The sequence below is a fragment of the Orbicella faveolata genome, unplaced genomic scaffold (assembly GCF_042242905.1).
Source record: "Orbicella faveolata isolate gen_17 unplaced genomic scaffold, um_ofav_v1 contig_47, whole genome shotgun sequence".
Taxonomy (NCBI): Eukaryota; Metazoa; Cnidaria; class Anthozoa; order Scleractinia; family Merulinidae; genus Orbicella; species Orbicella faveolata.
Genome location: NW_028301577.1, coordinates 26,559,548 through 26,587,509, shown reverse-complemented (window position 1 = coordinate 26,587,509; position 27,962 = coordinate 26,559,548). Strand labels below are relative to the sequence as shown.

Genomic DNA, 27,962 nt, shown 5'->3' with positions numbered 1-27,962 from the left:
ACCCATACGTACCTGTGTTGCCCATATATGGGAGTACCCCCCCGGGAGCACTGGCCGGATGTGACGGAGAAACTCGTACTCACAAAGATTAGCATGGCATTTGCAATTCACGCTACTATAAACGGACTTGTACTGGTTTTTGTGGCATTTGCCGCTTACGGAGAATTTACAACCTTCTCTATTGTCTCCGAAGATGGGGGGAAAACATTGAAAGTGGTACGCGTGGAAGAGAGCGTTTCGATTTCACCTATTTACTACGCAACAGCTCAGCTTACTGGCGATATTCAACAGACCGGGTAGGTATCGGTAAGGAACTGAAATAAATTTATGTCGTTTTTTTAAAAATAGGTTTTTTGTTTCGGCGTTTGGCTTAGCTACATAAACGTTCTCATTTTCTGACGATTTAAAGTGCTTTGCATTGGCATGACACGGAAACATTAGTTTCAGTTTTCATGTAACTTCTCTGAAAATAACTCAGTCTCATTTCAGTACATCGTGACCTCTGACACGATTACTGAAATATTGTTCCAGTTCCAAGTGTCACATGATAATCCTATGCTTTGTCATCCTGAATTGTTAAAAACATTTAGTAGTCAAACATAGACAGAAATCATACAAGGGTACTTTAAACGCAATTTTGTAGTAGTTTGAGTTATTTTTTGGCAGAATTTTTTTTTTCACTGCTATTTCCTCTTTTATAATCAGGAAAAAGACATCAACAATCCCAGTGTAGTGACACATTGCGAATTTATTACCCTAGTAACAGCATAATAAGTCTCGCTTCCATGTCTTTTTGACCTATTATAATCAGGATTTTGGTCACAATCATGGGGACGCTGGGATGGCTCTTTCCTTCCACCGCTGTTCCGGTTATACATGTATGTGCCAAGTGTTTCATCCATGCTCAAAGAGTTTTTCAGTCTGTGCACTTCGGGTTTTCCTCCTTCCATATTTCTAAATTCCGTTTTTCACGGAAATCCGAGGACCACAGGTTAGCATTAAACCATACCGTCGTTTACAAATTATTTTGGGGCTACTCGAGAAAGGTGAAATCGGTGATGTAAAAAATAGGCGTTTAGGATTATCCCAAACCAGAACGGACGCGATAACGCGGAACGTTTCGAGTATTAGCGGCCGACCGGTGAGGAAATCTGATCTATAGTTCTTCGACACGTCTCCCTTTCTCCCTTTACAAAAGACCCGAAAGCGACATCGGGGACGGAGTTGATCCGCACTACGAGGACTGGTGTGAGAGGCCCGATGGCCACATGGTTTTAGTGCGCCCGACCCTGGATAAAGCGGTCCAGGTTCGAACCCTGGCCGGAGACATTGCGTTGTGTCCTTAGGCAAACCACTTTACTCTCACAGTGCCTCTCTCCACCCCGGTGTATAAATGGGTACCGGCGAATTTAATGTTGCGGGGGGTAACCCTGCAATGGACTAGCATCCCATCCAGGGGGAAGAAGAAATACTCCTAGTCGCTTCATGCAACAAAAACCGGGATAATGTCCAGCCTTATGGGCCTCTTGGCTCGTATGCAGACTTTTCTTTACGAGAACTGGTACAATACGGGTGACTGTAGGTACAAAGGGTATCTGATCGTGGTGAGTACAAGTAAAGTACGCTCTCTGATAAGGGTAATGTTAACGCTTATAACTATACAGACTAGGGGAGGGCGAGTTCAAAGACTGGACTACTGGAGAACATAAGAATTGTGAAATTTATTTTTCACTTTTAGATGGGCGTTCTTCCAGGTAGCGACCAATCAAGAAATCGAAGACAAGTTCCAAGCAAGAGCCGCTGGAATGCTGGAGGGCTCAATGACAGCTCATTTGATTGACACGCAATGGCAGAACACGCTAGCTGACTACTGCGCGGAGGAGCCCGACTTCTGCTTTACGCTCGGTCAATTCCTGGGCGAGAATTTATCTTGGATGAGATATCAGATAAAAAATAATCCAGCGGATGTATACTGGCACCAGGTATGTGGAGTAAATTCAGGTGCAGCTTTTAAGTTGTAGGCGATATCAACCTCGTTCCCAGGGGTTACCTCTTCCAATCTCTCAGGAAAAAGCCCTGGGAAGAAGCTAAGTTTGAAGCGGTGTAACCAACGTGAATTTTTCGGTGTCCGGTTCACTAGAGAGTTGCAACGCAAAATTCAGTAAACGTAGTCCGTTATCCGTGCTGCAATACTCGGAGAAAATAAACGTTACTTTTATAACCCACGTTTGTAAACTGTCGATGTGTATTAACTGTCAGGCAGATAATATCATCAGGGTTTTGTCGTAAAGTAATACCAAATTGTCAGAACTACACTGGAGTCGGATATCTCGCAGCAAGCAGAGAGATTTGCTACACAGAGGTTGCTCGAGGAATCAATGGTTTAATGACACTGTAAACACATCAGTTCCAGTCTGTTGACTGAAGAAGTGGCAAATTTGTTGACTTTAAAATTACCCAGTTCAAGTTAGCGGCAGGTTCATGTAACTGATGTGACAAACAGAAGGCGAAATTCACGCTCCAATAAATAAACGTGAGTGAAGGAGGGTGTGTTCATTTATTTTTTGTTGTTGTTGTTTTTAAGGTTGAACTTGTTCTTGAGCAACTGGAGGGTTTGAAAGAAGGATACAGAAATAACAGAACAATGGCTAACAAAACTGTAATTCCTGATTTTGGATTCCTGTAAGTCGTTTCATCAGTGTAGTAGTGTATACACCGTTATTTGAAACAACTCTACTAACCATCTGTCCTGGCCTATCATCTGATTATGTTGGGTACTGATATGATTGATAGGTGGGTGGGTGAGTGGGTGGGTGGATGGGTGGGAAGCCCGACTGACGGACGGACGAAAGACAGACAGACTTGTTACAAAAAGCTTCGAGTTTGGCTCGTAATTGGAAGGAAACTCTAATACATTCTAATTTGAAATTCTGGGGTAGCTAGTTGAACTACAAATAACACCTGGTATGTGGATTTGTACATATGGGACCAAGTGGTTCAATTCTGTGTTGTGAAGTCTTATGAAACATTTTCCTTAAGTGACTTAAGTGTCATAAAATTAAATTCTTTCTGCATATAATTTCTTACCTAGCTTGATGCAGGTAGAAGGCGATTTGGATGGCTTAGAACAGGCTCTTGGCAGAAAAACTCCGTCGAAAATGTTTGGCTCGGGCTCATGCTCCGCTCTTTTAAAGCTGTTGCCTGGTAACAAGGATCTGCTGATATCACATGACACGTGGGGTCCTTACAACAGCATGCTGCGGTTATTCAAGTTTTACAACTTACCTTTTCATCTTCAGCCAGGCGCAGGTGTGAACTGCAACAACACATACCCAGTCGAACGTCCCGTAAGCGACCACCCAAAATGTCAAGGTGGTGGCTTACGAGAACTTACACCATATTGGGTCAAAATTTGCCTCATTAACACATGGTAACTGTATGCAGAGCACCTATGCTGATGCAATGTTTTGTTCACTTGAAAAGTCAATTTCGAGAAAAAAATCCAGTTTTTCCCATTGAGGAATTTCCGTCTCTTGCTACCCAGGAATAAAAAACACCTTATTATGTAAAAAAACACCTTATTATCCAATTTCCGCTCTATTATCTGTCGAGTGGTCGCTTACTTTTAGCTCTAAAAATGGTCGTGGTCACTTACGAGAGGTGATCGCAACCGGAGGTTCGACTGTAGTATGATACCATGTAATTCAGTATTCGAGCATGTAGCAAGTTGAACTATGTCTCTTTTTTGGACTGTTTTTAGGTTACAATCTGCCTACAATTGTACCAGGAGACAAGCAATGCTTTTCATCGTATCCAGGGCGTCTCTTGAGTGGGGATGACTTCTATATGATCAGCAGTGGACTGGTAACTCATGAAAATTTAAGACGAAATCCGATAGGAAATCGAGCAATTTCAGTTTTTAGTGGATAAAAACCTTGTACCAGAATAATTTTAGGTAGTTTTCAATCCTTTTTACATTTTCGTAGAGCTAAAGATATAAATAGTTGCCTGAAATAGCACCAAAAACAATTCCGATGAGAACTCGAGAAAGTAAATTTCAAAGTTCAACAGGTAAAATTTCATCATCAGTTTCATTTCACCAATACTTTCAAGTGGTTCATAGGAAGTTCAAAACTTGTTTTCAAACATTTGATGTTGTTAAAAATGATTCTTTTATAAAATGTTTAAAACAGTGGCACGGAAGTTTGCAATACGATGTAAATAATCTCGGTACAAACGTTTTGTCCACTTGTTACTCGAACTTCGGGTGGATTCGTTCTTAACAGGAGCCATAATCGGGGACCCCGATTATGGTTCCTGTTCTTAGTGCAGGACTAGAACCCTTTCTCTCCATTTTGCTCTTCAAATTTTCTAGTCTCTGTATTCTTTGTTCAACTTTATTAGCTCGCTCAAGAGACCACCATAGACAATGACAACCCGGCCTTATGGAAGTTCGTCCGACCTGTTGGAACAGTACTAGAATGGCTCAGAAATCTGGTGGCTAATCGGTTGGCGACGACAGCGCGGGAATGGGTCGAGATATTTTCTAAGTATAACAGTGGAACGTAAGTTTTGATTGTTTTGATTTGTTTCCCTCGAGAGCGATCGATGTCTGTTTTCTCTATACCTCCGGTATGTGGCTTAGAATTGTAGCACATGCCGTGATTGTTTATATTTTTGTTTTTGTTTTTCTTTATGCCTGCTGAAAATCCGCGTCCCAGCTACAACAATCAGGTAAGGACTTCATACAATTGATTTTACAAGGTTGGTTAAGTCAGTTAAAATAGCTATGCGATTTGATGCAAAGACGATAGGGCATTTGAACAACACGATCACATGGTATAAGATCTCCTATGTTGGACGGCAAATTGCGCACTGGGGGATGGGACTTCTTACAACAAAGCAACTCTTCTCCCTCAAGCTTAAAATTTCTTCGTTTTGGATTTCCCAGTGTGCAGTTTGCCATCCGGCATGGCAGATCTTAAACCATATGATCGTATTGTGCAAAGGGGCCTATATCATTGCTAGACTCGTGAATGGCTAATTTCCCTTCTGAGATGCTCCTGCAGGGAATCATGGTAGTTATATTCACCAACTACCATGATTCTCTGCAGGCGCGTCTCATAGGGCGAACTGGTTATTCCATGTTGGGTTTCATTTGGAAATAATCAGCCGGCCATGGCTTCCCGATTCGATCGCGCAACATCGGTTAGTAGCCGTGCGCAGGAGATTATCAGGGTAAGTGCCTTAATAATCTCTTGCCATGCGAGATTAAATTGACAGGAAATTCAGTCACAAAGCAAGGAATTTTTTATTGAGTGTCGTTAAACCAAAACCAAAGTAATCACTCTGGCCAGTTCCAATGGACAGAGATTATTCAGTGAACCTTACAAATCTCGAACAAAAGACATTTGCGCGCGCGAAGCGTAGAAAAACGTGTGTGTGCGAGTCAAGATTAGTTTTGTTAACTTTGGTTTTACTTCTGATCGGATGGCAAAGTGGCGCGACTTTTTTAAGCCAATCGCTCAACATGGTTATGCAAAACCAAAGCAAATGCGAATGACTTCCGAGACTCAATTGAAAACTGTTCCATTGCAATTTAATATGCTGTTTATAAATGAGAAAGATGTACTATGCGGTCAAATTTTCTAATACCGCGCAATCTCTTATTTCCAGTGGATGGTTGTGGATTACAATCTATTTACTCCAAATCAAATTCTCGTTCCTGGTACATTCTGGGTTCTTGAACAACTGCCAGGGACGGTAAAGATGTCCGACATGTCTGCACATCTTCAGAATGAGCGTTACTGGGCAAGCTACAACCTGCCGTTAGTTTCATTTGTTACTTACTCAGTCTGGAGCCCAGAGTTCTCCCGGTTCGGTCAGCGGTTGGGCAACCGCCTTTGACCGAGGCGGGAAGACTCTGGGCTCGAGATTGTTTCTTACTGTGTTCTTTTGTAGCTTTTTTCATATTGCCAATGAAAAATATATACAGAGGAATCACGATTTTTCGAACCTCCAAGGGAAACGAAAAATTAAGGGTTTGAGAAATCGGGATTCCACTGTAATGCAATGGATTTCAGCTCAGTTTCTGAGGCTCGTTAACAATTTCCCTAGCAGGTAGCCTCTTTCAGGCCTTCATGAACCTGTTATTTGATAAGAAACAATCGGTTGTCGTTAATCCAAAGTACCGACTTTGGAACAAAGTTGGGACTTGAAGTTTAAATGGACTCGAGTCACGCGATGTACATTCAAGGCAAAGTTAATGGTGCTAGTCATTTTTTCAGGCTAAAAGGTTGGTCTGTCCGTCAGTGTAATTAGGTACATACAATACACAACAGGATCTATCTGCAATTTTCTGGGCTCTTGTTCCTTCAAAATACCTCTGGAGATTTTAAACAAAAGTGATGTTCACTTTTACCATCCCCTTCCCACGCCCCCGCCCCCAGTCCTCCACCTCTCCACCTCTCTAGCTCCACTTCCAAGGCTCTAAAAAAGCGAGGTATAGTATTAATTTGTCGTCAATAACGAAATATAATAAGAAAATCTATTTATCTTGTTCTGTTGGCGCTTATTTCAGTTTACTTCCCCTTTTTTGGCAGATTTTTTCCTGAGATATACAACATGAGTGGCCAGCCCGAGAACGTGAAGAAATACGGTCCTTGGTTTGATTATCACCAGAATCCACGAGCTCAGATCTTCAAACGGGACCAGGGCAAAGTTAACGACCTAAATACTTTAATAAAGTTAATGAGGTTAGTATTCAGCTCTGTTACTGTCAATACGAGCACACGCCGCAAGATCCTAAGAGCTTACACAACTTCATGAGCTAGCGGTCTTGAATCCGTGAGGAAACCAATCTGGTTTAAGGGATTGGAGTGTTTTGGTGAAAGCGCTGCGCCTTCTACTGCTCTCTCAGTCTAAATCTATGACAGACAACTGTTTCAAATGTAAACTATTAACGATAGACTAATCTGTAGATAGAGGCAGCACTGAGATCTCATAAGCGGAAGCATTCGAGATCACAGACACGCTCCCGGGCACGTGGACACGCAAGCACGCACGTGAGACGAGGCAGCACGAACGATTGTGAAGCCTTTTCGTAGACCGATAAGTGGCAGAGTTCATTAGCTACGGAATTTTACAATCATCCACATACAAATGTTTCTGGTATTTCTTTGAGAGAATTTTCTTAAATGTCACTGAACTAAGAATCAAACTATTTCCTATGCAGATACAACGACTACAAACACGACCCTCTGTCCAAATGTTCCTGTACACCACCCTACAGTGCAGAGAACGCCATATCAGCTCGCTCAGATCTCAATCCTGCAAATGGCTCTTATCCTTTCAGTTTCTTGGGCCATCGGAACCATGGAGGAACGGACTGCAAAGTAGGCTTGAAATTCTGTCTTACAGAAAACAGAAACGTTTTTTTTACGGGTGCTATCCTAATGGTTAGCGCTCTACATTCTAGATCAAGAGGCTCGGGTTCAGGGACTCCCTTTCTCAGCTATCAGTGAATTTTTCAGCCGTCTCGACTATCGATACATTTTTCCTCTCAGATCTCATTTTTGTGTCATCAGGTTCCTTCCCAGCTGACAGTCAATGTTTTGACCAATTCTCGGCTGTCAATTGAACCAATCCAGACGCCTTTTAAAGGAACTACGTCACGGTTTGCGCGTCTTGAAAAGTTTAGCCTAAATTTTTGAAGTTCGTCGTTTGTAATCCGTGTCAATCTTCTCCATCCTAAGCCATCCTTGTTCCTTTATGGTTTATTATTATATGGCAAGCTCCGCGAGCGGGCAAGATGAATCAAATCCTACGCTGTGATTGGCTACCCGAGCGCGCAAGATGGGGCTATCTTGCCCGCTCGGGACTACCCGCCGTGTCCCGCAAGAAAAATTTCCCCGAAAGCCATATAATAAATCCTTTATTGACCAAGCTTGTTCGGTCAAGATGGCTGGATATTGGCCTCGTTCTTTTTTTGCGAGTTTATGGACCTCGACTCCGTCTCGGTCCATAAACTCGCAAAAAAAAGAACTTGGCCAATATCCAGCCATCTTGACCCCACACTTGGTCAATAACCCATATTTATTATCTCTTCGGCGATTTTCCATTTTAGCTTACTAAAATTTTCAGGTTTCCTTTAATTTAAGGTAATTCTGGCCACGGCAAATAGAACTCAAAACATTGTGACTACGCTCCTGTTCCCCCAATTATTTAAAAAAAAAAAAAACCTTGAAGATATTGAAGTCAGGTACAGTTTTCCAACTGTTTGCATTGCAACAGGATACTAATCAAAGACGTCTTCACCACAGGTCACCAGCTCTGACCTGTTCAACAGTGCGCTGTCATGTATTGCAGTCAGCGGTCCTACGCATGATCAGCAGCCGGTATTTAAGTGGAGTACATCAGGTTGGAAAAGGCCCATGGGACATCCGGATGCTTGGGACTTTGATCCTATATTGGTGCAATTTTCCCTAATATAATACAAAAAGAAGTTGTCTTCAATTCAAACAGAATGAATGAATGATTATTAAACGGCCACCCTCGAGAAAATTGATACTGGCCCCTCTTTAAAGGGGCTGGTCGCTTAATAGAGGTAAAAACAATAGAAAAACCCTCATCGGGACTTTGATTACTGGCCGCCTAATATTAAGAGTTGGCCGCTTAATAGGGGTTCGACTGTAGTTGCTATGGCCATTATGTAAAATTATGACCGGGTACCTTTGGTCACTTACGTGTAAGATGCTCCTGTTCTAAGGCACCAAGATTGGAGAGAGGAAAAATTGACACAACAAAATTATATAGAAAAAGTATACTTTACCACAAACATCTCAAGGTGAAATTACACGGTTATCAAAACATTTAAGAAGTACACACGGAAGTAGAAATAATTCATTGTGATTCATCATGATTTCTTTCAAATTATCCTCGTTTATGCATGTGTTGTAGCAATAATTCAAAGATAATATTAATATGATTTAAGCTGTAATTACAGTTATTGATTAGATACAGTAGAACTCTGATTGATATGACCCTAGAATAATATAACAGGTTTTTCAGAGTTCTCTGTACCACCAAGACACAACTATTATACCAGCCAGAACCAACATCTGGTCACAAAATAAGTTAATAATTATTTTCATCAATTAAACAATTATAATCAGACACCCAATAAACTTTGAATAACCATGGATTAAAACTGTTGTAACTCAAATGTTAAAAGTTCTTTCATATCCTAACTAAGGAAATTTAAAACCCTCTAACAAGATGCAACTAAAGGTTTGCTGAAACACTTCGGTAAAAACATTGCAGGGCATTTCCACAGTTACGGACGTTACATTCAGAGTCATTTTTGAAACTTTAATCTAGCACAGGCAAAGGATAGGAAGAGATTGTCCAATGTTACATTGCTGATCATGTTTGTGCCTGCTGACGCATTAATTGAGTTATAAAAGTTTTCCACTTGACTGGCCTATATTTTAAAATAGAGCAAAAAACACACCGTTACGGACGTTACATAAAAAACAACCACATGAGCCAGAGCACTGGTATTAATGGAAAATTCCTGTGAAGTGTCAGGGCTTATTGCATGAACTGCTCCAAATATTTGAAGTATAGTAGTTGTGTGAACCAAAAAGCTTAATTTAATTTAAACTGGCTTTCGCAATTATATAATGCTATGTGAACTTTAACGTTACGGATGTTACAGCCAATGTTACGGACGTTACACTGTGTGAATTATTATAAAATGCACACAATAAATCAGCTTTTTTGTATTGTTGGCCACAGTTTTTTGGACATATAGTTTAAAAAGGCTTGTATTTAACATTTTATAAATCAAACTGGTTGGTACTTTATGTTAAAGGCGTGAAATGTCCCAACACAGTATGAAGGACACTACATTCATTTTACATAATGTACTCAGCTTTGAGCATGCTCTTTGCAAACTATCTGAGCCCACAGACATATACTGGACTCCAGTGAATATAATTAATTCCTTCTCTAAAACACTGCTTTCTTTGAGAATTCACATATCCAAAAATGCGTTTAACTGTGGCAGAAAGGGTCCGAAATCACAGAAAAAAAATCAAAGAAAATGCAGAAAAGCATGCAGCACATAAAGAGAAAGACAGACTTAGGAAAAGGGAAAGTAGAAAGAAAGCTGTTGATCCAAGAAAAGCTGAACTTGAAAGAAAGAAGTGTAGGGAAAGAGTGCGATTGCACAGGCTTAAGAAAAAGTTGTCTGCCTCACATGTACAAGATCCTGGTGACACTCCTGTAAGCTATGCTTACAAAACTCCACAAGCACTGGGTAAAGCAGTACACAAAGTTTCACCATTACTACCAAATAGCCCAAGGAAACGAAAAGCTGTAATCGAAAAGATTGCAAAGTCACATGGACTTCCACTTTCAAGTGAACACCAGAAATCCACTGGCAACAAGTGCATTGCCAAGTCCACAGTAGACTGTGTTCAAGAATTTTACTATCGAGATTCCATTTCTCGACAAGCACCAGGGCGTAAAGACTATGTTATCATGAAAGAGAATGGGAAGAAGTTGAAACTACAAAAGAGGCACTTGCTGTGGTCACTGAAAGAGACTTTTGGACTGTTTCAGAAAGAGAACCCTCAGGTAAAGATTGGCTTCAGCAATTTCTGCTCTCTTAGACCAAAGAATGTTCTGCTGCAAGCATTCATGCCACGGCAGGTTTGTCTCTGCCAGTATCATGACAACGTGAAGTTGCTCTGCGAATGCCTCACAAAAGAAATCCAAAGTTTTCCTTCCTACTCTGCAGCATTTGTTGATAACTTTGTCTGCGATAGCAATAAAGAAGAATGCATGATGAGCAAATGTGGTTCATGTCCAGCCTGGCTTGATGCAGTCAAGGAAGATGCTGCTCTGGATGAAATTGTTCAGTGGCAACAATGGGAGAGAGTTTCTCATCAAGTTCAGTCCAAACAAGGCAAACCCAAACTGGTGAAGAAGATGGAGAAAGTCACCAAAGAGGAAACGGTTGAAGAAGCCTTGCATTCTCTTCAAAGTAAAATGCCTTCATTCTTGGAGCATGTTTTTGTAAAGAGGAAACAAGCAGAATTTTTTGAAAAACGCACAGCTCAAATGCAACCAGATGAAGCTGTTGTCCAAGTTGATTTTGCTGAAAATTATACCTGTCAGCATCAAGACGAAGTTCAAGCAGCGCATTGGAGTCAGCAACAGGTTACACTCTTTACTGTTGCAATTTGGACTAAAGATTCGGATGACAACACAAAGTGCAGTTCACATGTTATAGTCAGTGATGACCTCGACCATGACAAGAAATCAGTTACTGTTTTTATGGATATTGTGGTAAACAATTTTGTCAAGAAAAATTTTCCACAGGTTAAAGTTGTCGACATCTTTTCTGATGGGCCCACCTCCCAATTTAAAAACAGGTACATGGCTGGCTTCTACCATACTCTTCAGAGAAAGGGACTAAAAATAAAGTGGCACTTTTTTGCCACTTCCCATGGCAAAGGAGTGGTTGATGGCTTGGGAGGAACAGTAAAAAGGATGGTGTGGACTGCAGTGTCCACGAGGAAAGTGGCAAATGTGCAGGACGCAAAATCCTTTGCAAACGTTGCAGCACAATTCTGCAAATCAATCAACATTCAACTATGTCTTAAGAAGGATATTGATGAATTAGGCAGTGGTCTTGCACTGGACAAATGCTTTCAAAAAGCCACAGCTATCCCAGGAATTAGCAAGGTCCACTGCATAGCACCAGCAGAGAATGGTCAAGTACATTGTCTCCTTTATTCAAGTCAGCTATCTGTTCTTCATGAGATTGAACGATCAAATGATGCTGAAGAAACCTGTAGTGACTCAGTCAATGAAATAACCAGATCTGAAGTCAGTGACGGTTCCTGTAACAACAGTGGGGACAGTGAGGATGAAGAGAGTAGTGGCGATGGAGGTAGTGATGGTGATGTTGCTGATGATGAAGATGACACGCCATTGTGCACATATGCTACATTACCAGCTGACACACCTATGACTGATGAAGAGGAAATTATTATTCAGATACAGCAAGGCTTGCCTGACCACATCAGGGCAATTCTTAATGACCACTGCACTGAATTCCAAATTCCTCCATTCAGCAGTCTAATGGCAGGGCTAATTATTAGTGAAGCCATTGACTTTAAGGGTGATCCCTTAATTGACATAAGGGACTTGAAAGAGCTCGAAGGAAAAGCTGTAGAAGATGAATCAAAGTGGGTTACAAATTTTATTGTTGATGCATATCTACAGCTAGTCAAGGCTGAAAGTGCTCAAAAGGGTGTTAAAGTGGAAATTTTTCGATGGGAAGAATTTGAAAAGCTGGTGCAAAGGCAGACCCTGAAAGATCCTCTGACAGACAAAGATGACCTTTTCAAACAAGATGCAGTTTTCTTTCCCTGCAATGATACTGAGGGTGAACATTGGTTCCTTGGAGTGATGTTTCCTCAGGAAATGTGTATCATAGTGCTCGACAGCTTGCCAGGTCAGTTTGTTAAGCCAACTGTCTTAAAGCGAGTGGAAATGATGGTGTCACTTCTTTTGAAAGCTGACCGGTCGACTGATGTCAGCCAGTGGTCTTTCTATTCAAACAAGCCTGGTGAGATTCCAGAACAGAATAATACCTATGACTGTGGAATTTTCAGTTGCCTATATGCAAGATGTGTGGCTACAAGATCTGTGATGATCCCTAAAACTGAGGTTCTGGCATACAGGCAACAGATGATCCAAGAGTTGCACCAGAAAAGCCTTTGCCCAATTCCACCACCAACTATTCAACCAGGGGAATACTATGCAGTTGATTACGTCAAAACCTGTTATTTTGGGAGAGTAATGAAGAAAAGTGGCAGTTTTGTAGAATTCAAGTTCCTGCACAGAAATAGTGCCAGTACTTTCCATTGGCCTAGACAAGAGAAATAACTGTTTAACCAGAATACTAATTCCATTGATGTTAGGTGCAACAAGTTAATGTTTAAAAAGACAAATTGTCTTTGAGTGTAATGTTTGGGTTCTTGAGACTTTTTCAAATGTAAGCTTCAAGAATTGTAACGTCCGTAACAAAGTTTTGTTACCATTATTTGGAAAATTTTGCAGTTTTTCAGGGACTGCTTTTTACCAAAGTGTTTCTAAAGAATATTTAGCTTTGTGGCAGAAATATCTTTGAATTCTTTTAAATAGTTATTTTAAGAATGGAAAAAGATTGTGTAAACGTTACGGACATTACGTAACGTCTGTAACAAAATTTACTTTGTTAATAACTATTTTTAAAAAAAGTTCAGGGTGAAATTTATATTTTTTATGTATTAACTCCTTTGAGGTATTTCTTCTGATATAACTGTTTGTAGACACAAATCATTTCCAAGTTTTATATAGCAAGTTAAAAATTTGTCTCTCACCTATTGTTTATTATTAAAAAATAAACACTTACTTTGGAGACCCCCCCTGAATGTGTTGCTATCACAAGCAAACTAAAACTTATTTTTCTATGTACTATAACTTGTCAACAACATAGTACAGGGTATGATTTTAAGTCCAACCACTTTTTAAAAATCTGGATTTTTCACATTCTCACATGGAATTGCCCTGCAATATTTTTGTCTGATATGTTGACGTCAGATCAATACAATAGAACCAGACAGAAATACTTCTAGTTTTCATTGGTAATAAATATTCAAGTCAGATATAAAATCTGGGTAAAATGTCTGCTTTAAAGGAATTGTATGCATAAATTAAATAACTTAACAAGATCCACTTGCTAAAATTCATATGAAATAATATGAAGATGTTCAATATATAGTTCCATTTTGATGCTTTGTTTTTCCGTTCACTCCATTAACATGATTAAGTAGCTGTTCAGATTCTTTGCCATTTACTCCGTTAAGAAGTTCAGTTTCTTTGGAAATCACTCCATTTTGAGAAGTTTGAAGCTCTTGTAGGAGCTCTCTAAAATCAGTCACAAACCACGGAGCCTGCAATTTCACCTTTTCCCGGACAACATTTCCTCCAAAGCCAATAAAGGTGTCCTGGAAATTATAAAAGGCACATGAGCTTAATTTTTTTTCTTACTTACTCAGCGCTGTCATTAAGTTTTGAGTCACCTGTAGCCTTGTTCTCCTCATCCATAGCAAACTTGCTACTTTGTGGGTGAATTCTGCGATCTATAGGTAGGTGACTTGCTCATCAAACAAATTTTAAAATAATTCATTTAAACCTTTGACATTTGTTGACTTGGGGTAGCCTGTGGGGGACTTACAAAGGCCTGGCATTAGCTATACCACTTTAAAGTGCCACTATGATGAAATTATCGATATCCATTTCTTTACATTTTCGTACACATTAGGTCTTTCCTAGATATCTTGCCAAATTTCAATTTTTTATGAACATTAAAACTCATGGTTTTTGGACCTTAATTTCCGAGAATTTACGGCCGCCATTAATTTTCCTTGTTCCAAGTCTTGGTTGAAAATGTGAGAAAATGATGTCATTTTCTCACAAATACAGCACAGGATGAAATTATGATAACAATTAATGTAAAATATTGCACGAATATATGAGTCAAAGTTTTTGTTACTCTTTATGCGAATTGCTGTGCTAATTGTTATTATAATTTCAACCCAAGTGGTATTTTTGAGAAAATGACGTCATTTTCTCAAATTCTCAACCAAGACTTGGAACAAGGAAAATTAATGGCGGCCGTAAATTCTCGGAAATTAAGGTCCAAACAACATGAGTTCTAATGTTTGTAATAGACTGAAATTTGGCAAAAAAGCTAGGAAAGACCTATTGTGTGCAAAAATGCAAAAAAATGGGTATGGAGAATTTGATCATAGTGGCACTTTAAATTTAGCTCTGGAATTCATTGAGTTAATCGCACTAACTTGTCAGTGGCAAGATCAGGCTGCTACAGTTTACAAGACATCAGTAAATGACTCTAACCAGCAGAAGCTACTATAAAAAAAAAAGTATCAACAGGCAATACTCACTGCAGTGGGGTATGTCTCCAAGTCTGTAGCTCCATCTCCAATCATGACCAACCTAAAACAAGCGAAAAATCATACTTAATTCACTATTTCTCGGGGGGTATATCATGTTTATGGGCTTTTCAATTGGATAATATCCCAAGGCTTTTAGCCAGATGGGTATCCTGAAGACACCTACAATTTTTTGAGACAAGTGTTCCTTATTTCACATGCCACTTTAAACCCAAAAAAATCTGACTGCATTTTTAAAATATTGGACAAAAAATCATGAATATAAGGTGTAAAGGAAAAATTTCCCATCACTGTCCTGAGGGTCGGTTCAAAGACCAAAGGGTCAACTACATGAAGTGTTTTAGACCCTATACTGAGAGGGTGTGTGATGAGATCCTGGCTCAGGTCCAGCGATGGACTAGACCCCATCCATTGGGAGACTCTTTGAAAACAGAGTTGAGCACCTGCAGTGTCAATAAGCTTTCTGCATGGCTTCTCCAATTTTATGGGATTGATCATGATATAGAAAGACCTCTCCCTGGGTTTACAATAAATTTAATTCACTGGTCTCACCTTTTGTATCCATACTTTGCTTTCAAAAGCTTCACGACTCTTGTCTTTCCGCCAGAATCAGAAGTAGGCTCACTTTCATCAAAACCGGCAAAATGACCTGTTACATTAAAAATTTTAAAATGTTTTTTTAGGAAATGTATTGAGGAAGGAATTGAAATGATAAAAACATCAAAAAAAGTTAATAATTTTGATCCACCTGAGGTAACAAAACTTCATTTTTGAAAAAACAGTTAAATACAGTTTGGACAACCTGGACACAGAATAAATTCAAAGAAATGTCACAGAATGAACTTTGTGTAAAGCAGTACCTTCATCATCAAACAACAGCCTGTTTGCAAAGATGTTTTCATTGGGTATATTGAGTTGCTCTGCAGCACGTTCAATGATTCTTTTAAATCCACCTGATATAAGGTAAACTGCAGTGCCTTGTTCATGAAGCCTTTTTACTAGTTCCCTACAGTGGATCAATCGATCAATCAATCAATCAATTAATTAATCAAATGATCTTATCAATCAATCTGCATATAGTTATAATCAATCCTGACCAGTCAATCAATCAAAATTTAAAAATCAATGAATTGATCATTCCGTAAGTCATTCAGTCAATCAGTCAGTCAGTCAGTCAGTCCTAAAGTAAGATGCCTTCTCACTTAATTAAGATTCACTGGGTACCTGACATAACTGCTACAGTGTATGTGTAAAGAAAATTACACATTTAACCAAGTAATCAATTTTTTGGTGATAGTACAAAACAAATTAAAGAAAGAGTTACAATTCCATGTACATGTTACTAACACAAAAACATACAAAACTTGTTGTGCATTACAATACTATTAACAAAAATTAACTATAGTAAGTAATTGCAAATTTAAAATATATTTCCAATAAACAAGTCAGAACACAATGAAAGGGAGGGAAGATGTCATGACATCAGATGTCATGGCATGTCATCAGATCAGATCGTATGGCATCTGATGTCATCAGATGTCATACAAGTAGAGGAGCTCATGAGACAAAATAAATTAACTTATTTTATACTTACTGTAAATTTATACAATGACACAGAAACTGATGGCAGTCAAACTTGTCAAAAACTTACCTTATTCCTGGTGTGAGACGAAGAGGAGTCCTCTCTATAAAACTGTGAAGCTGAAAGAAATAGGTTTTTTAGATTATGATAATAATGAACAGAATTAAGTGTGTGAGTCAAAATAATACTAGATTGTTTCCACATTACGTCACAGAAGCCATATTGGTCTGCTAGAACAAAGAAACAGCTGCCATCTTGGTGCAACAAGCCAATCCTCCAGGAATTGAACTTTATTTTCATGCAAACATTTTCTTTTGTTTCAATAATCCAATATGGCAGCTTTTCACAAGAATGAAAATGATCTATAAGCAAAAAGGTACTAAAATTATGACAACTATAAAATTATGACCAATAATAACACCAAGAGAAATTAAGTCTGCTAGAATCTGACGAGTAAGGAATATTGAACAAGATCATCTCTGCACAACTGATGAAAAATCCATCTAACTTGTTAAGTTACACGTACTTGACATTAGGACTGCTGGAAAAGTTAAACTACATGTGAGGTTAAATATAATAGTCTAATCTCAATTCTCTGAACTCAGCAATTTCAATACAATCATCATGTACTTTAGACACCGAGCAACAAAACAAACAAGCATTATCCCATGTACCTTTTCCTCTGACACATTAATGATGCTCAGTCTCTCTCTGAGTGCCGTTCTGAATGGTATACCTCCTCCCATTGCTCTTGTAGTCCTAAATGACAATCAGTAATAATCACAGTAAACATCTGTGTGACCTGTCCCATGACACTATAAATTTCTCAGCAAAATTTTTAAATGATCCATTCTCCAAGGTAATCAGTGATATACAAAAAGTTCTTCCGGGGTTAGAATTACCTGCAAGCCTAATTTTCTTGAAAAATTATGAAGATTAACCCACCAGGGCTCAAAAGTTTATTTTTGGCTTTGGGAGCACTTGTGCGACCAGCTGTAAATTTTTACGCGCACTGCCAAAATTTTGGGCGCAGAGTTAAAAATTTTAGGCATACAGCTTCAAATACTTGGAGCACCTACTCCAAAAAGAGCAACTCAGGCTTTGTGTTGCAAACTGGGCCTATTCTAGTAGTATTGAACACAACAAAAACAAATAAAAGAATCAGGATATTTCACACAAGGGTTAAGCTCAGTTTTTAACTTCTGAAATCACTTCATTGAGTATCCTCACTATCCAGTTGCTTGTTGTTTACCTCACCTTTCAAATTCTGTTCATGAAGATTCTTGATTTTTTCAATATCTAGCCCTGGGTATTCATGAGAACTAGCAAGAACTTTGCACATTTGGCTAGCTTTCAAGCCATAGAATTCATGGACCGGCCCGTTCCGAAAACGCTGAACAGATTTGTATGTCAGACAAGTGAAAACAAAGCTTTCTGTAACTGTTGTTTGCGAAGAACGAGCACACAATTTAATCTCATCCCCAGTTTCCATGCTTTCCGCTGGGACCGCCTGGCACTATGTCCCCCATTTGGCGACCAAGAAGCACATGCTTCATTCCTTCATTTGCATGTGTCAGCGGAGTTGTTTACAACACAGAACATGGGGAAGAAATGAACGTTCGAGTTCGGAGAATCCACTGGGAAATTACGCTTAAAGACAACGAATAGAACATACACCGATGAAAGGAAAATGGTGCAACTTTATTATCTGGTGCCTGGTTGTGTTATATCTATGTTTATATTTATATTTATCAATCGGAGTATGTTAGTATGGTCAGGTGAGTAAGCACTAGAGAAGTCACACTGTACTTTGACTTTTAAGGCGCGGTGGTGCGACCAAACATGATTTTTCAGGCGCACAGCCAAAAATCTAGTCGCAAATGCGACCAGTCGGTCGTTAACTTTGAGCCCTGCCCACCCTGGAAGGGAGTTATATCAGGTAATTTTCATTTCACACACAATATAACTTTTATTCACTTGTAACAGTGCTCTATATATTACATGGAAAGACGACAAATTCTCTTGCTCAAACAATGCCAGTTCTTAGAAATAAACCATTTCCAAGTTACCTTGTGCCTTTGTTTCAAAACGAGTCCTTGTGCAAAACATTTCATACATAATATAACACGAGTTTGATTTCTCTGGGCGGAACACATTTTGACATGAACTGTTTCATACTAACGCTTGTTTTGACACAGGGGCAAAAGGCAACTCGGAAATGGCCTAATACAAACAAGAAGATCTTTAAGATCTTACAACCACGCTTTCAAAAGTTAACTGTTTTGGTAGCATGAGTGACCCGAAGAAAAAAAAAACGAAAAAAAAATATCGGTTTTGAACCTATTTCCAGCAAATTTGGCACACTGGAAGCTGAGAAAATTACTCTATTTCCGGTCATCATTTTTCAGCTCTTTTCGTCATATCCCCCCCTCGGGAGGGTTTTGTAAAGTTAGCGAATTAGTTGCAAGCCACCGTAATGGTGATTGCTGTCGGCGAAATGTTTATTTGCTAAAAAATTGCGGCCAAATCTTTCGGAGATGGAAGTCAGGACATTTGTAAGGATACAGAAAGTAATTTGGGACCAGTTGCTGACTTGTAAGGCTGAAATTATCCAGAAGTAAGGTATTTTTAACGTGAACGTAACGAAGGCCATGCGGTGAATAAATTATCGGCTCTTCTCACTGGCTCGTTCTGTTTTTTGTTTCGTTCTCTTTTGGAGTCCGCCGAGGTCATTTTTTCGTCTAAATAACTTGAGAAAAGTTCGAAAAAGATGTTCCTCTTGAATTTTCAGCTTTCAGGCAATAATCCTGGATTTTTTTGACCGAAACGTAGGTTCACTGGTTATGTTAATGTGTTTCGGTGGCTATGGGCGACCGTCGCTTCCTTTGTCGACTCACGCAATGAAGCTAGGTTACAAAAAAAATCTAATAATATTTAGTTCTGGTTTTGTTCGATTTCGTTGAAATTTTAATATGATGAAGCTGGATTGTTAACGAATAGATTTTAATACTGCCGATATGAGGTAGCTATTAACGCTAAAGTGATATATCGCTTCGATGTCAGGGTTTTGAAGAGATTTTTTTGCAACATGTAGGTTCGGCGTAATCTGAGATTTCTGTTGACCCTGAAGAAACAAGGTTTGGCGAGTAAACATTACCGATTGCGTAATTCAAAGTTGGCCGAGTGGAGATCTGCCTCTGGTCTCCGACAAAAAAAAAATTTAAAAAAATAAACCAAGGGTAGAACATGAACCACGCGGTTAAAAATATATATATATTTATTATTTGATAGTACTAAAACACAATATTACAAACTGATTAACAAGTGACAAAAATGTCAAGGATGTGTCCTTTAACTTGTCAGCTGTTACATAAGATTGGTTTTTGTTTTTTCACTAAGGTACCTTAGTATATTACTAAATAAATTATCTAAATTTCAGTACTTAGAAAGTTATCCATCAAAATAATTTTGCAGATTTTCCAAAACAATAATTTATTGATCTCTGAGAAATTATTTATTTTAGTTGTCTAGCTGTGTTCACGTGATGACAGTAACTGGGGTCAAATTCTTTTTGTTTGTCCAAGGCACGTGAACAATTCGTGCTCGGTTTACGAAGAAGGCCGGCTAATAAGTCGATACAAACTAGCATTACAAAATTTTTTGAGGTCAACACACTTTTAAATTTATAAGAACTACATATGCTTGTCCTTTTGATTGAAGTTATCGCTTAAGCTTGTATTTTTACAGGCAGTTCGTTTCTCGTTGATGTAATCGTTAATCGATTCGACACACGATGAACGAACGGTTGGTCTGCCGCCTGTATAAAACTCCTTTAAGCTTACACAAATGTCGAGAAGAAATTCTGTCGCCTTGGAGGTCAATATATAAGCGAAAGCTTAATTTTCTTTAGGAGAAAATCTTGATTAACGAGAGGGAAATGCAAGTTATTTTGGCGCTAAAATTCATGATTAGTAAGAACTCAAATTTTAATATTCAATGGCCATGCAAACTTCTAGCAATGTTCGGGGCATTCGACTCCAAAAACACCAGTTGGTTTACCCTACTGACTTTTATGTAAAAGAACCATCAAACTATCCTCATGAAACACAATTCTGCTCATTTGTGTTCATAACCGTCGTAAACACAGTTTGCCGGTTTAAGCTCAGTTAATCTTGGAAGTACAATACATGTATGTTACATCATCCCCATTAAAATAACCTGAACGCCCTCTTAAATAAGCCGGTTAATGTAACTAAAAAGATATATTCTGAAAGAAAAGTCCTAAAGCACTAAAACAATCTTCAAAACCTACCATTCCGAGACTTCTTTCCCTCGTCCGCAAAATGCGGCAAGTTCATCGATACCTTCGTCCATAATGACTGTGCTATCTACGTCAAAACATACAGCGTCCGCTTTTTGCCACACTTGCTTCGCTTGTTGGATCGTCATTGTTGTTAAATATCTAGTATGTTTACCGCAGTTCCGTAGCAGTAGCATATAAAATGGTTAGCACAGTGAAATTTCTTCAAACCGACTCGTTCATTATATCGGTAAAACACACACTCGTACCCAGGCTCCTGGAAAACTACTGAAATGTAAAATTACTGTGGACCCTTGCTTGGTGTGCGAGAAATTCATGCGCGCAAAAAGACGAGGCAAAAATTCGTCAAAACTTAAGAGGTAAAAAAAAAGTGGAACACAATCAACCGAATCCCAATTCTAGTATTTCAGATCGTTGACTTTATATTAATTCACGTCCCGTGACTGCATGGAAATCAACTTCAGGGATGCATGACACAATTTGTAACGCAACACCGACATGCGGTCACGCGGTTTCTGTAATTTTCCAATGTGGCGTGTTTCAATGAGAGGATGGCGAATGCATGCACTAGCTATTGTTGTGTAATCCTTTCAACTGTTCCATTGTCCAGTACAAGAACGTGGGTAAATAGAGTTGAAAAAGAAACGGAAAGGCATCACAATTGTATCTGATACTGAATTTTGTCAATAGAATATATATCTCTCTTGATTTTGTTGAGTGATATGATAGCATTTTTCCTCTTGTTTTGGAGAGGGGGTCCTACGAGTGATAATTCAGTAAAATTGATATTTTAAAACGATGAAGCTGAGTCGATGAGGGTACATTTACCGGTGTAGCGAGGTTGTGAACTGAAGAGAAACTTGCTTGAAAATAGTAGAAGTTATTCCTAACACCCTAAGGCACAGGCAGCCCAAGTTCCACCTGTGAGATGATCATCTTACGTAATACCGGTCACGGCAAAATCACAAGTCTTTGTATGGGAATATTTACGATCGGTTTCAGGAGGTAGATATACTATAAAGCTCTTGATAAAAATGCCTTATATTACTTCCACAGTGTATTTCTTGTTGTCTGTTCACTTTTCTGCCGATTTGAAGCAATTTTAGCGAGTTATCGCTAGCTTCCTATAGCCTTATGACCTGTGATGGCATCCAGTTTACTCGGATCTTGTCTCACAAGGCTCGTGCCTACAGCCGCATTTCAGTCGTGATCTTAGAGCAATTCAACCACGAAAACATGCATCGTTGGCATCACATGATCCTGTAGTATGTCTTTTTCCAATCAGTAATAATCAAAATCTCTTCATGATCAACCCTAGAAAATTGATTTGGCTGCTTGTGTTTGGTTGTTCCATAAGTAAGCTGTTCCGACACCATGAGTGGCCAAGCATGCACAATCTCCTAGTCTGAGAGTTGTAGGCTTGTCGCTTACTCTCTCTAGTTTAAAAGACTGGCCATTTTCAACAGAAATCCACATCGAGGTCGAGGGATGAATAATTAATTTCTTTTGTTTTATTCCTCTAAATCTCGGACCCAAGTTAGAAAGCTAATATATCGAAATTGCCCTATTTATTCTTAGCCTGTGTATATGCTTTTACTGGAAGGACCGAGAAGGAACTGGCGGAGAGGGGTGTGGGGTGGGGATTGGGCCCAACCTCGACCGGAGAGCTAATTTACCCTCTTGTTACACACGGGAGTACATTAACCTTTTTTAGGTTTATTTCTGTTTGTAGTATACTGATTTCCTTTTATGTTTCGGCTTTGTAGTTTACTAGCACTTGAAACCATTTAGAGTACAGAGAGATGTTCTGGCTTACATAGCACAGGCTCATTGGAAAAAAGGAAAAATTTACTGTTTAGCCGAGCAGTGATATTTGGTTACTAGTATCTAATTTTGTCTCTCTTTCTCTCTCAATTTTTTTTTTCTATTAAATTCTAATTATGTGTATTCCTTACTTTATGTGGTTAGAACACAGGGACGGTAGAGCCGGGGGGGAGCTGAGCGGGCTTTAGCCCCCAATTTCAACCAAAAAATACATAAAATAATAATTTTACAAATATCTCCAGACACCCTACAAGTTAGCACCTCTGGCGCTCGCTTCGAAGCCCCCCTTCCCCGGCCCCCCGCCCCCCACCACACACACACACACACACACACACACACACACACACATACCCACTCCCAATTCAAAATACGCTCCGCCATATATCCCTGGAGCAGTCTCCGTTTCATCGCTGAAGAGAGTGCTAAAATTCACAGTTGATCAAACAAACTATATAACGATCAGCCACTGGTTCAAAAAGCTTAAAATTATCCTTCTTACAAAATACACTTGTCTGTTTATATAGTACTTAATTTGGAATCCATCACGGCCGACCAGGCTGAAGCAGCTTTTTCAGTTTGTTCCTAGTTTTTTCAACAGTCTGAAGGATGCAATCCATGCTTTCTTTCACGGCCTTGGCTGATTTTTCGAGGGTTTCAAGACTAGAGCGGCAATTCCTCTCGTGTTCTTTGCTGCTTTTAAAGTCATCGCAAAGTTGCTCAAGTTCCTCAACTTGGCCCGTCCTCAGCTCGCCGTGCGATGCTTCCGCCAACTCGTCGGCCATTAATAAACTCCACACGATCAGGTCCTCGTCTTTACCGGCGTTTGGCACGTAAATTTGATATTGATTTTGTTTAAATTTCACTTGAAATTTCCCGTTCTGTGCTTTGTTGGCAATACCGCTTTTCATGGAAAACAGGATTCCCACTTTGACATCGCCACAGCTAGCGAGGTTTCTTTTGAAGCGATCTATTTCGGGTTGAGGCACGTTGCTGCTCTCTCTGTTCTTTACCTCAATCATGATTTTGTGCTCTCTGTTAGACACGATTAGTATATCGCCCTTTCCGCCTTGCCTGGACACGTCAACAGTGGTGAAGTTAGGGAAACGTTCCGTCAAGATGTTTACAACAAGCTTTTCACCGACCAATCCTTTCACACTTGATTTCACTTCCAGTGAGCTCAATATTTTTGACAGATCCTGTCGGCATGCGCCTATTGCGGGCAGCAGTCGCTGTTCGGACATGTTAATTTGGTTATTCAACTGGTTAAAGACACCTTGAGCACTCTGAGTGATATGCTCATTTAGGATATTGAGAGGCGACACCTTACTAGCGACCTCATTCACTTGTGTTATCAAAGCTTGGCGGATTCCGAGAATATCATTTCTCAAATCACCTTTGAAACCTTGCACGCTATCTGTCATTGACTTCATGTGTTTACAAACTTCATTGGTAACGTTTGTTTGCACGTTCAAAACCTGTTGATTTACTTGCCCTGTAATGGTTTCCATCGTGCCTTGTATCAGTTTCATCTTTGGATCAAGTGCACTGTTAATATCATTTGTCAGATTGACTTTCAACTGTTCCACGACGTCCGACATTTTGTTCATTTGATCGCGAACATCTCGACTGACACTGTCTTGTACCTCCTGTACTCGGTGTTTCACTTCCTCCTCGATAGTCGCGACAGCTTCTTGAACAGGTTTCATCTGTGAAGCGAGCGCCTCGTCCATGAACTCTCGGTTAACATCTACGGTGAAGAAAACTGCTTCTCTCACTTTAACTCCAAGCTCAAACACGCTCAAAAGTTGATCGTCTGAGAGTTTACGAACCCACTCGCCGTATTTTTCCAAGTCTAGCGAGATGGATTTACGCGAGCCGTGGTCTTCTAGATCCGAACGAGGCCTTTTGGCACTGGATTCTTCCATGTTAAATGCATGCTGTTGTACAGTTCGTAACATCTGAAGTTCTTCCCTCGATCTTTGTAGATCTCTTGTATATGTATGCGCGAAATCAGTAAATAAATATTTCTCCTCAGGGTTGAAGAGAACTGAAGAGAGAAGAGAAGAGAAGAGAAGAGAAGAGAAGAGAAGAGAAGAGAAGAGAAGAGAAGAGAAGAGAAGAGAAGAGAAGAGAAGAGAAGAGAAGAGAAGAGAAGAGAAGAGAAGAGAAGAGAAGAAGAGAAGAGCTGGGGAGAGATTGTTTTTCGCCACTCAGTAAATGCTTCGCTGCTCTCGACTCGACTCGAAATCCCGTCATACACTGGGAGCCATCCAGGCTAGAAAAGGAAATGAGAGGACAGATGCTAAGCAACAGAGAATTTTTTTCAGCATAAATGCTGAACGTATATATCGGTTGTAATTCTGGCTTTGACAGTGGTGAAAGTGTTGATTCACGTAGATTGCCTTATTCACAACTAGAATAACCATGAAACAAATAAAAGCAAAAATAAATAATATTTCATGTAAAGTTATTTTATTGCACAACTAACGTGACTAACAAGAAAACACAAGAAATATCGCAAAGCAGAGCTAATTTGCTGTTAATGCTTCACGACAAAACACTAACGCAGTCTCTATATACATATTATAACCCAAAAGCAAATCAAGCCGAAATCAAAGTCCAACACGTCTATACTTAACTGAAGCAGCAAGGTTAGCTATCTTTCTCAGTGTTCTCATGACAAAAATTGTAAAACACTACCAATTCAGAAAATATTTTAGACTACTTTTTCAAAGAATACATGAAAAATACTTTAAAAATATAGGAAAAAACAGCAAAGAGCGAGCAGGCAGTGTTTTAACTGAACTAGCTAGCGCAACAGTTTGTAGATGTCGTTCTTCGTTTCATCAATGGTCTCGAGGATTGGGATGATACTACTCTTTAGTCTTTCCACGGAGGTCTCCAGGGCCTCAAGACTCGATTTGCACTGCTTGCTATGCTCGATGTTTCTTTTAAACTTGTCGTAGATCAGGGTCAGTCCACGAATCTTCGTTCCATCCAAGTCTCCCTCCAGGTTGGCCAGCTGTTCAGCCATTACCACACTCCACACTATCAGATGGTCCTCGTTACTCGCGTATGCGTTTGGCACGTAGATCAAATACTGCTTCTGCGGATTAACAGCAACTTCAAACCTTCCTGATCGTCGAGCAATACCACTTGTCATCGACAGCAAGATGCCCACCTTAAACTGGGGTGACTTCTCGAGGTTCTCTACGAATGACTCAATTTCACTTTTAGGAACGGGCGCATTCTTGTTCTTCACTTCGATCATGATGCTGTGGTTGTTGGGAGTTTGGACCGCTATATCTCCTTTACCTGCCTCAGAAGATGTGTCAGAACAAGAAAAGGAAGTCAGGCTTTCCTTTAAAATATCTATTACCTTCCTTTCAGCGCGAGCGCCTTTGGAACTGGGTTTCTCAAGAGAGGTCGATATACTCTCCAATTTCCGCTTGCACGCGGCCAGGTACAAAGCAACCCGTCCTTCAGATTCTTTGATCTCTCTACTTAACTGGGTTTTGATACCTTCGGCTGACTGATTCACGGTGCTGTTTAAAACATCAAGAGGTTGAACCTTCTGGGCCACTGTATCAACTCTACCAGACAGTTCGTCTTTGATTGTCGTCAAATGCTTGGTCACATCTCCCTTGAAACCCTCCACGTTCGTTCTCACTTCTTTCATTTGCTCGCCAACATCTTGAGTGACCTTTTTCTTCACTTCTTCGACTTGCTTGATTACGTTCTGTTCGATTTTCGCTACACTGTCATGGACTGGTTTCATTTTGGAAGTCAGTGCATCTTCTACCATCTTCCGGTTGTCTACAGTCAGAATGGCGGATTCTCGGACTTTAAGCCCCAGCTCAAAAATTTTCACAAGCTCTTCATCGGACAACTTTTGAACGGAGTTGTCGTACTTAGCCAAATCAAGTTTAATGTGGCGTACGTGTTCCGATCGTGCTCTTTTTAAACTAGGTTCACCGCAGATGGAATCCATCTTCGCTACTCAAGACTGAGCTTTTTTTAACGTCTTTCCAATGAAGCGATCCTATAAAAGGCAAGGACACGCCACCTTTGAAGCACTTTGTTGGCTTTTTTGTGCAATGGTGGATAGCCGAAATAACGGTCGCATAACAGATAACAAAAATTGCGTTCGTAAAAGGTCGACTGATTATTAGCAGCAAGAGTACAACAGCAGCCAATGTTCACTTCACGGAATCTCTTTTAGATAACTGGCTGAAGAATAACCATATTACCATAGATATAATATATTACCTTCGCAGTCCGCTTGTATCTGTTTTTTTTTTTTTGGAGAATTTTAGTTTCCAAATTTATTTTGCAACTGCGTTAATCCTGGAAGGGGCATAGACACTCTGGCATCAAAGAACTAGACACGGCATTTTATAAATTTAGTGAACAGCTCGAATTCATACGATAGGCTTTCGCAAGTGGAGGAACAAAATTATGAAGTCAAAATTAAAAAAGTCAATTTTCTTTGCAAACTCTTCTCCTGAAGCTATCGTTCAGTCAGGCATTTTACTTACTTGTAAAATAAAACAGAAAATTACACTCGATCGCTCCACAGAATTTTGTGGCAACGCGCCAAAATTAGACCCGAGAGAATAGGCCAATCAAATGGGAGCATTGGTCGTTCGCTGGGATTTATGATTGGCAGGCTGAACACCTCAGCCTCGTTATATAGGATCGCTCCGTGTTTAAGCTAAGGCAAGCTAAGTTCGCAGAATAATCTAGAATTCAGGTTTCTTGGAAACTGAAAGCGACGCAGCCATTCTCAGTTTCCGGTCTTTTGTTTGGCGTAACTGGAGTGAATCAGAAAAATGATCATGTGATTGTGGATATTGTGTTTCACTGGAGCATAAATACTGTAAATTAAACAACCCTTACTTGACCAAATATGGCGGGATGTACACGTTAAAAGATCTCTCGGAACTTTTGCCATTCAACCCACGATTTCGTTTGCAATCTGAAACTCTTTGATTACGTTTTCAAAAACGGCATTTGTATTATGAAAATTTCTCTTTGTGGTTAATTCTTTTTTTCAATTATCTGGTCTTTTATTCTGTTTTCGTTACATGAACACTTCGCGGAATTCAACTGCACTTGATTCTGGGAACAACCAAGAGACTACTGTACGCTTCTGGTTGCATGATTAATGCACTGCTATATAATGGCTACCGATTTTGGC

At 39.7% G+C, this 27,962-nt stretch overlaps 5 protein-coding genes across 6 annotated transcripts; 2 read left to right on the top strand and 3 right to left on the bottom strand.

Annotated features, from left to right (window-relative positions):
• The first annotated feature begins 12 nt into the window (after positions 1–12).
• Positions 13–9,208, top strand: LOC110068758 (putative phospholipase B-like 2). 2 transcript variants are annotated; one of them, XM_020776163.2, is made up of 11 exons: positions 13–296; positions 1,739–1,982; positions 2,585–2,682; positions 3,092–3,309; positions 3,761–3,864; positions 4,405–4,565; positions 4,722–4,734; positions 5,677–5,828; positions 6,603–6,755; positions 7,235–7,394; positions 8,322–9,208. In XM_020776163.2, the coding sequence occupies exons 1-11, from the start codon at positions 28–30 to the stop codon at positions 8,490–8,492; spliced, it is 1,743 nt and encodes a 580-aa protein (XP_020631822.2). In that variant the 5' UTR covers positions 13–27; the 3' UTR covers positions 8,493–9,208. The 2 variants fall into 2 exon arrangements, with proteins under 2 accessions (XP_020631822.2, XP_089135211.1); XM_089279085.1 differs by having other exon boundaries at positions 226–300; positions 1,759–1,982.
• Positions 8,807–21,219, bottom strand: LOC110068759 (phosphoserine phosphatase-like). Its single transcript, XM_020776164.2, has 7 exons — positions 20,930–21,219; positions 17,292–17,376; positions 16,687–16,736; positions 15,896–16,041; positions 15,588–15,684; positions 15,027–15,078; positions 8,807–14,066 (listed from the first exon to the last, which is right to left on the bottom strand). The coding sequence occupies exons 1-7, from the start codon at positions 21,112–21,114 to the stop codon at positions 13,830–13,832; spliced, it is 852 nt and encodes a 283-aa protein (XP_020631823.1). The 5' UTR covers positions 21,115–21,219; the 3' UTR covers positions 8,807–13,829.
• Positions 10,051–13,731, top strand: LOC149097786 (uncharacterized). Its single transcript, XM_089279084.1, has one exon. The coding sequence runs from the start codon at positions 10,051–10,053 to the stop codon at positions 12,961–12,963; it is 2,913 nt and encodes a 970-aa protein (XP_089135210.1). The 3' UTR covers positions 12,964–13,731.
• Positions 21,220–22,634: 1,415 nt separating the features above from the next.
• Positions 22,635–25,078, bottom strand: LOC149097785 (uncharacterized). Its single transcript, XM_089279086.1, has one exon. The coding sequence runs from the start codon at positions 24,718–24,720 to the stop codon at positions 23,305–23,307; it is 1,416 nt and encodes a 471-aa protein (XP_089135212.1). The 5' UTR covers positions 24,721–25,078; the 3' UTR covers positions 22,635–23,304.
• A 139-nt stretch (positions 25,079–25,217) lies between these two features.
• Positions 25,218–26,959, bottom strand: LOC110042356 (uncharacterized). Its single transcript, XM_089279087.1, has one exon. It carries the CDS (start codon positions 26,751–26,753, stop codon positions 25,572–25,574), a length of 1,182 nt encoding a protein of 393 aa, XP_089135213.1. The 5' UTR covers positions 26,754–26,959; the 3' UTR covers positions 25,218–25,571.
• Positions 26,960–27,962: the final 1,003 nt, after the last annotated feature.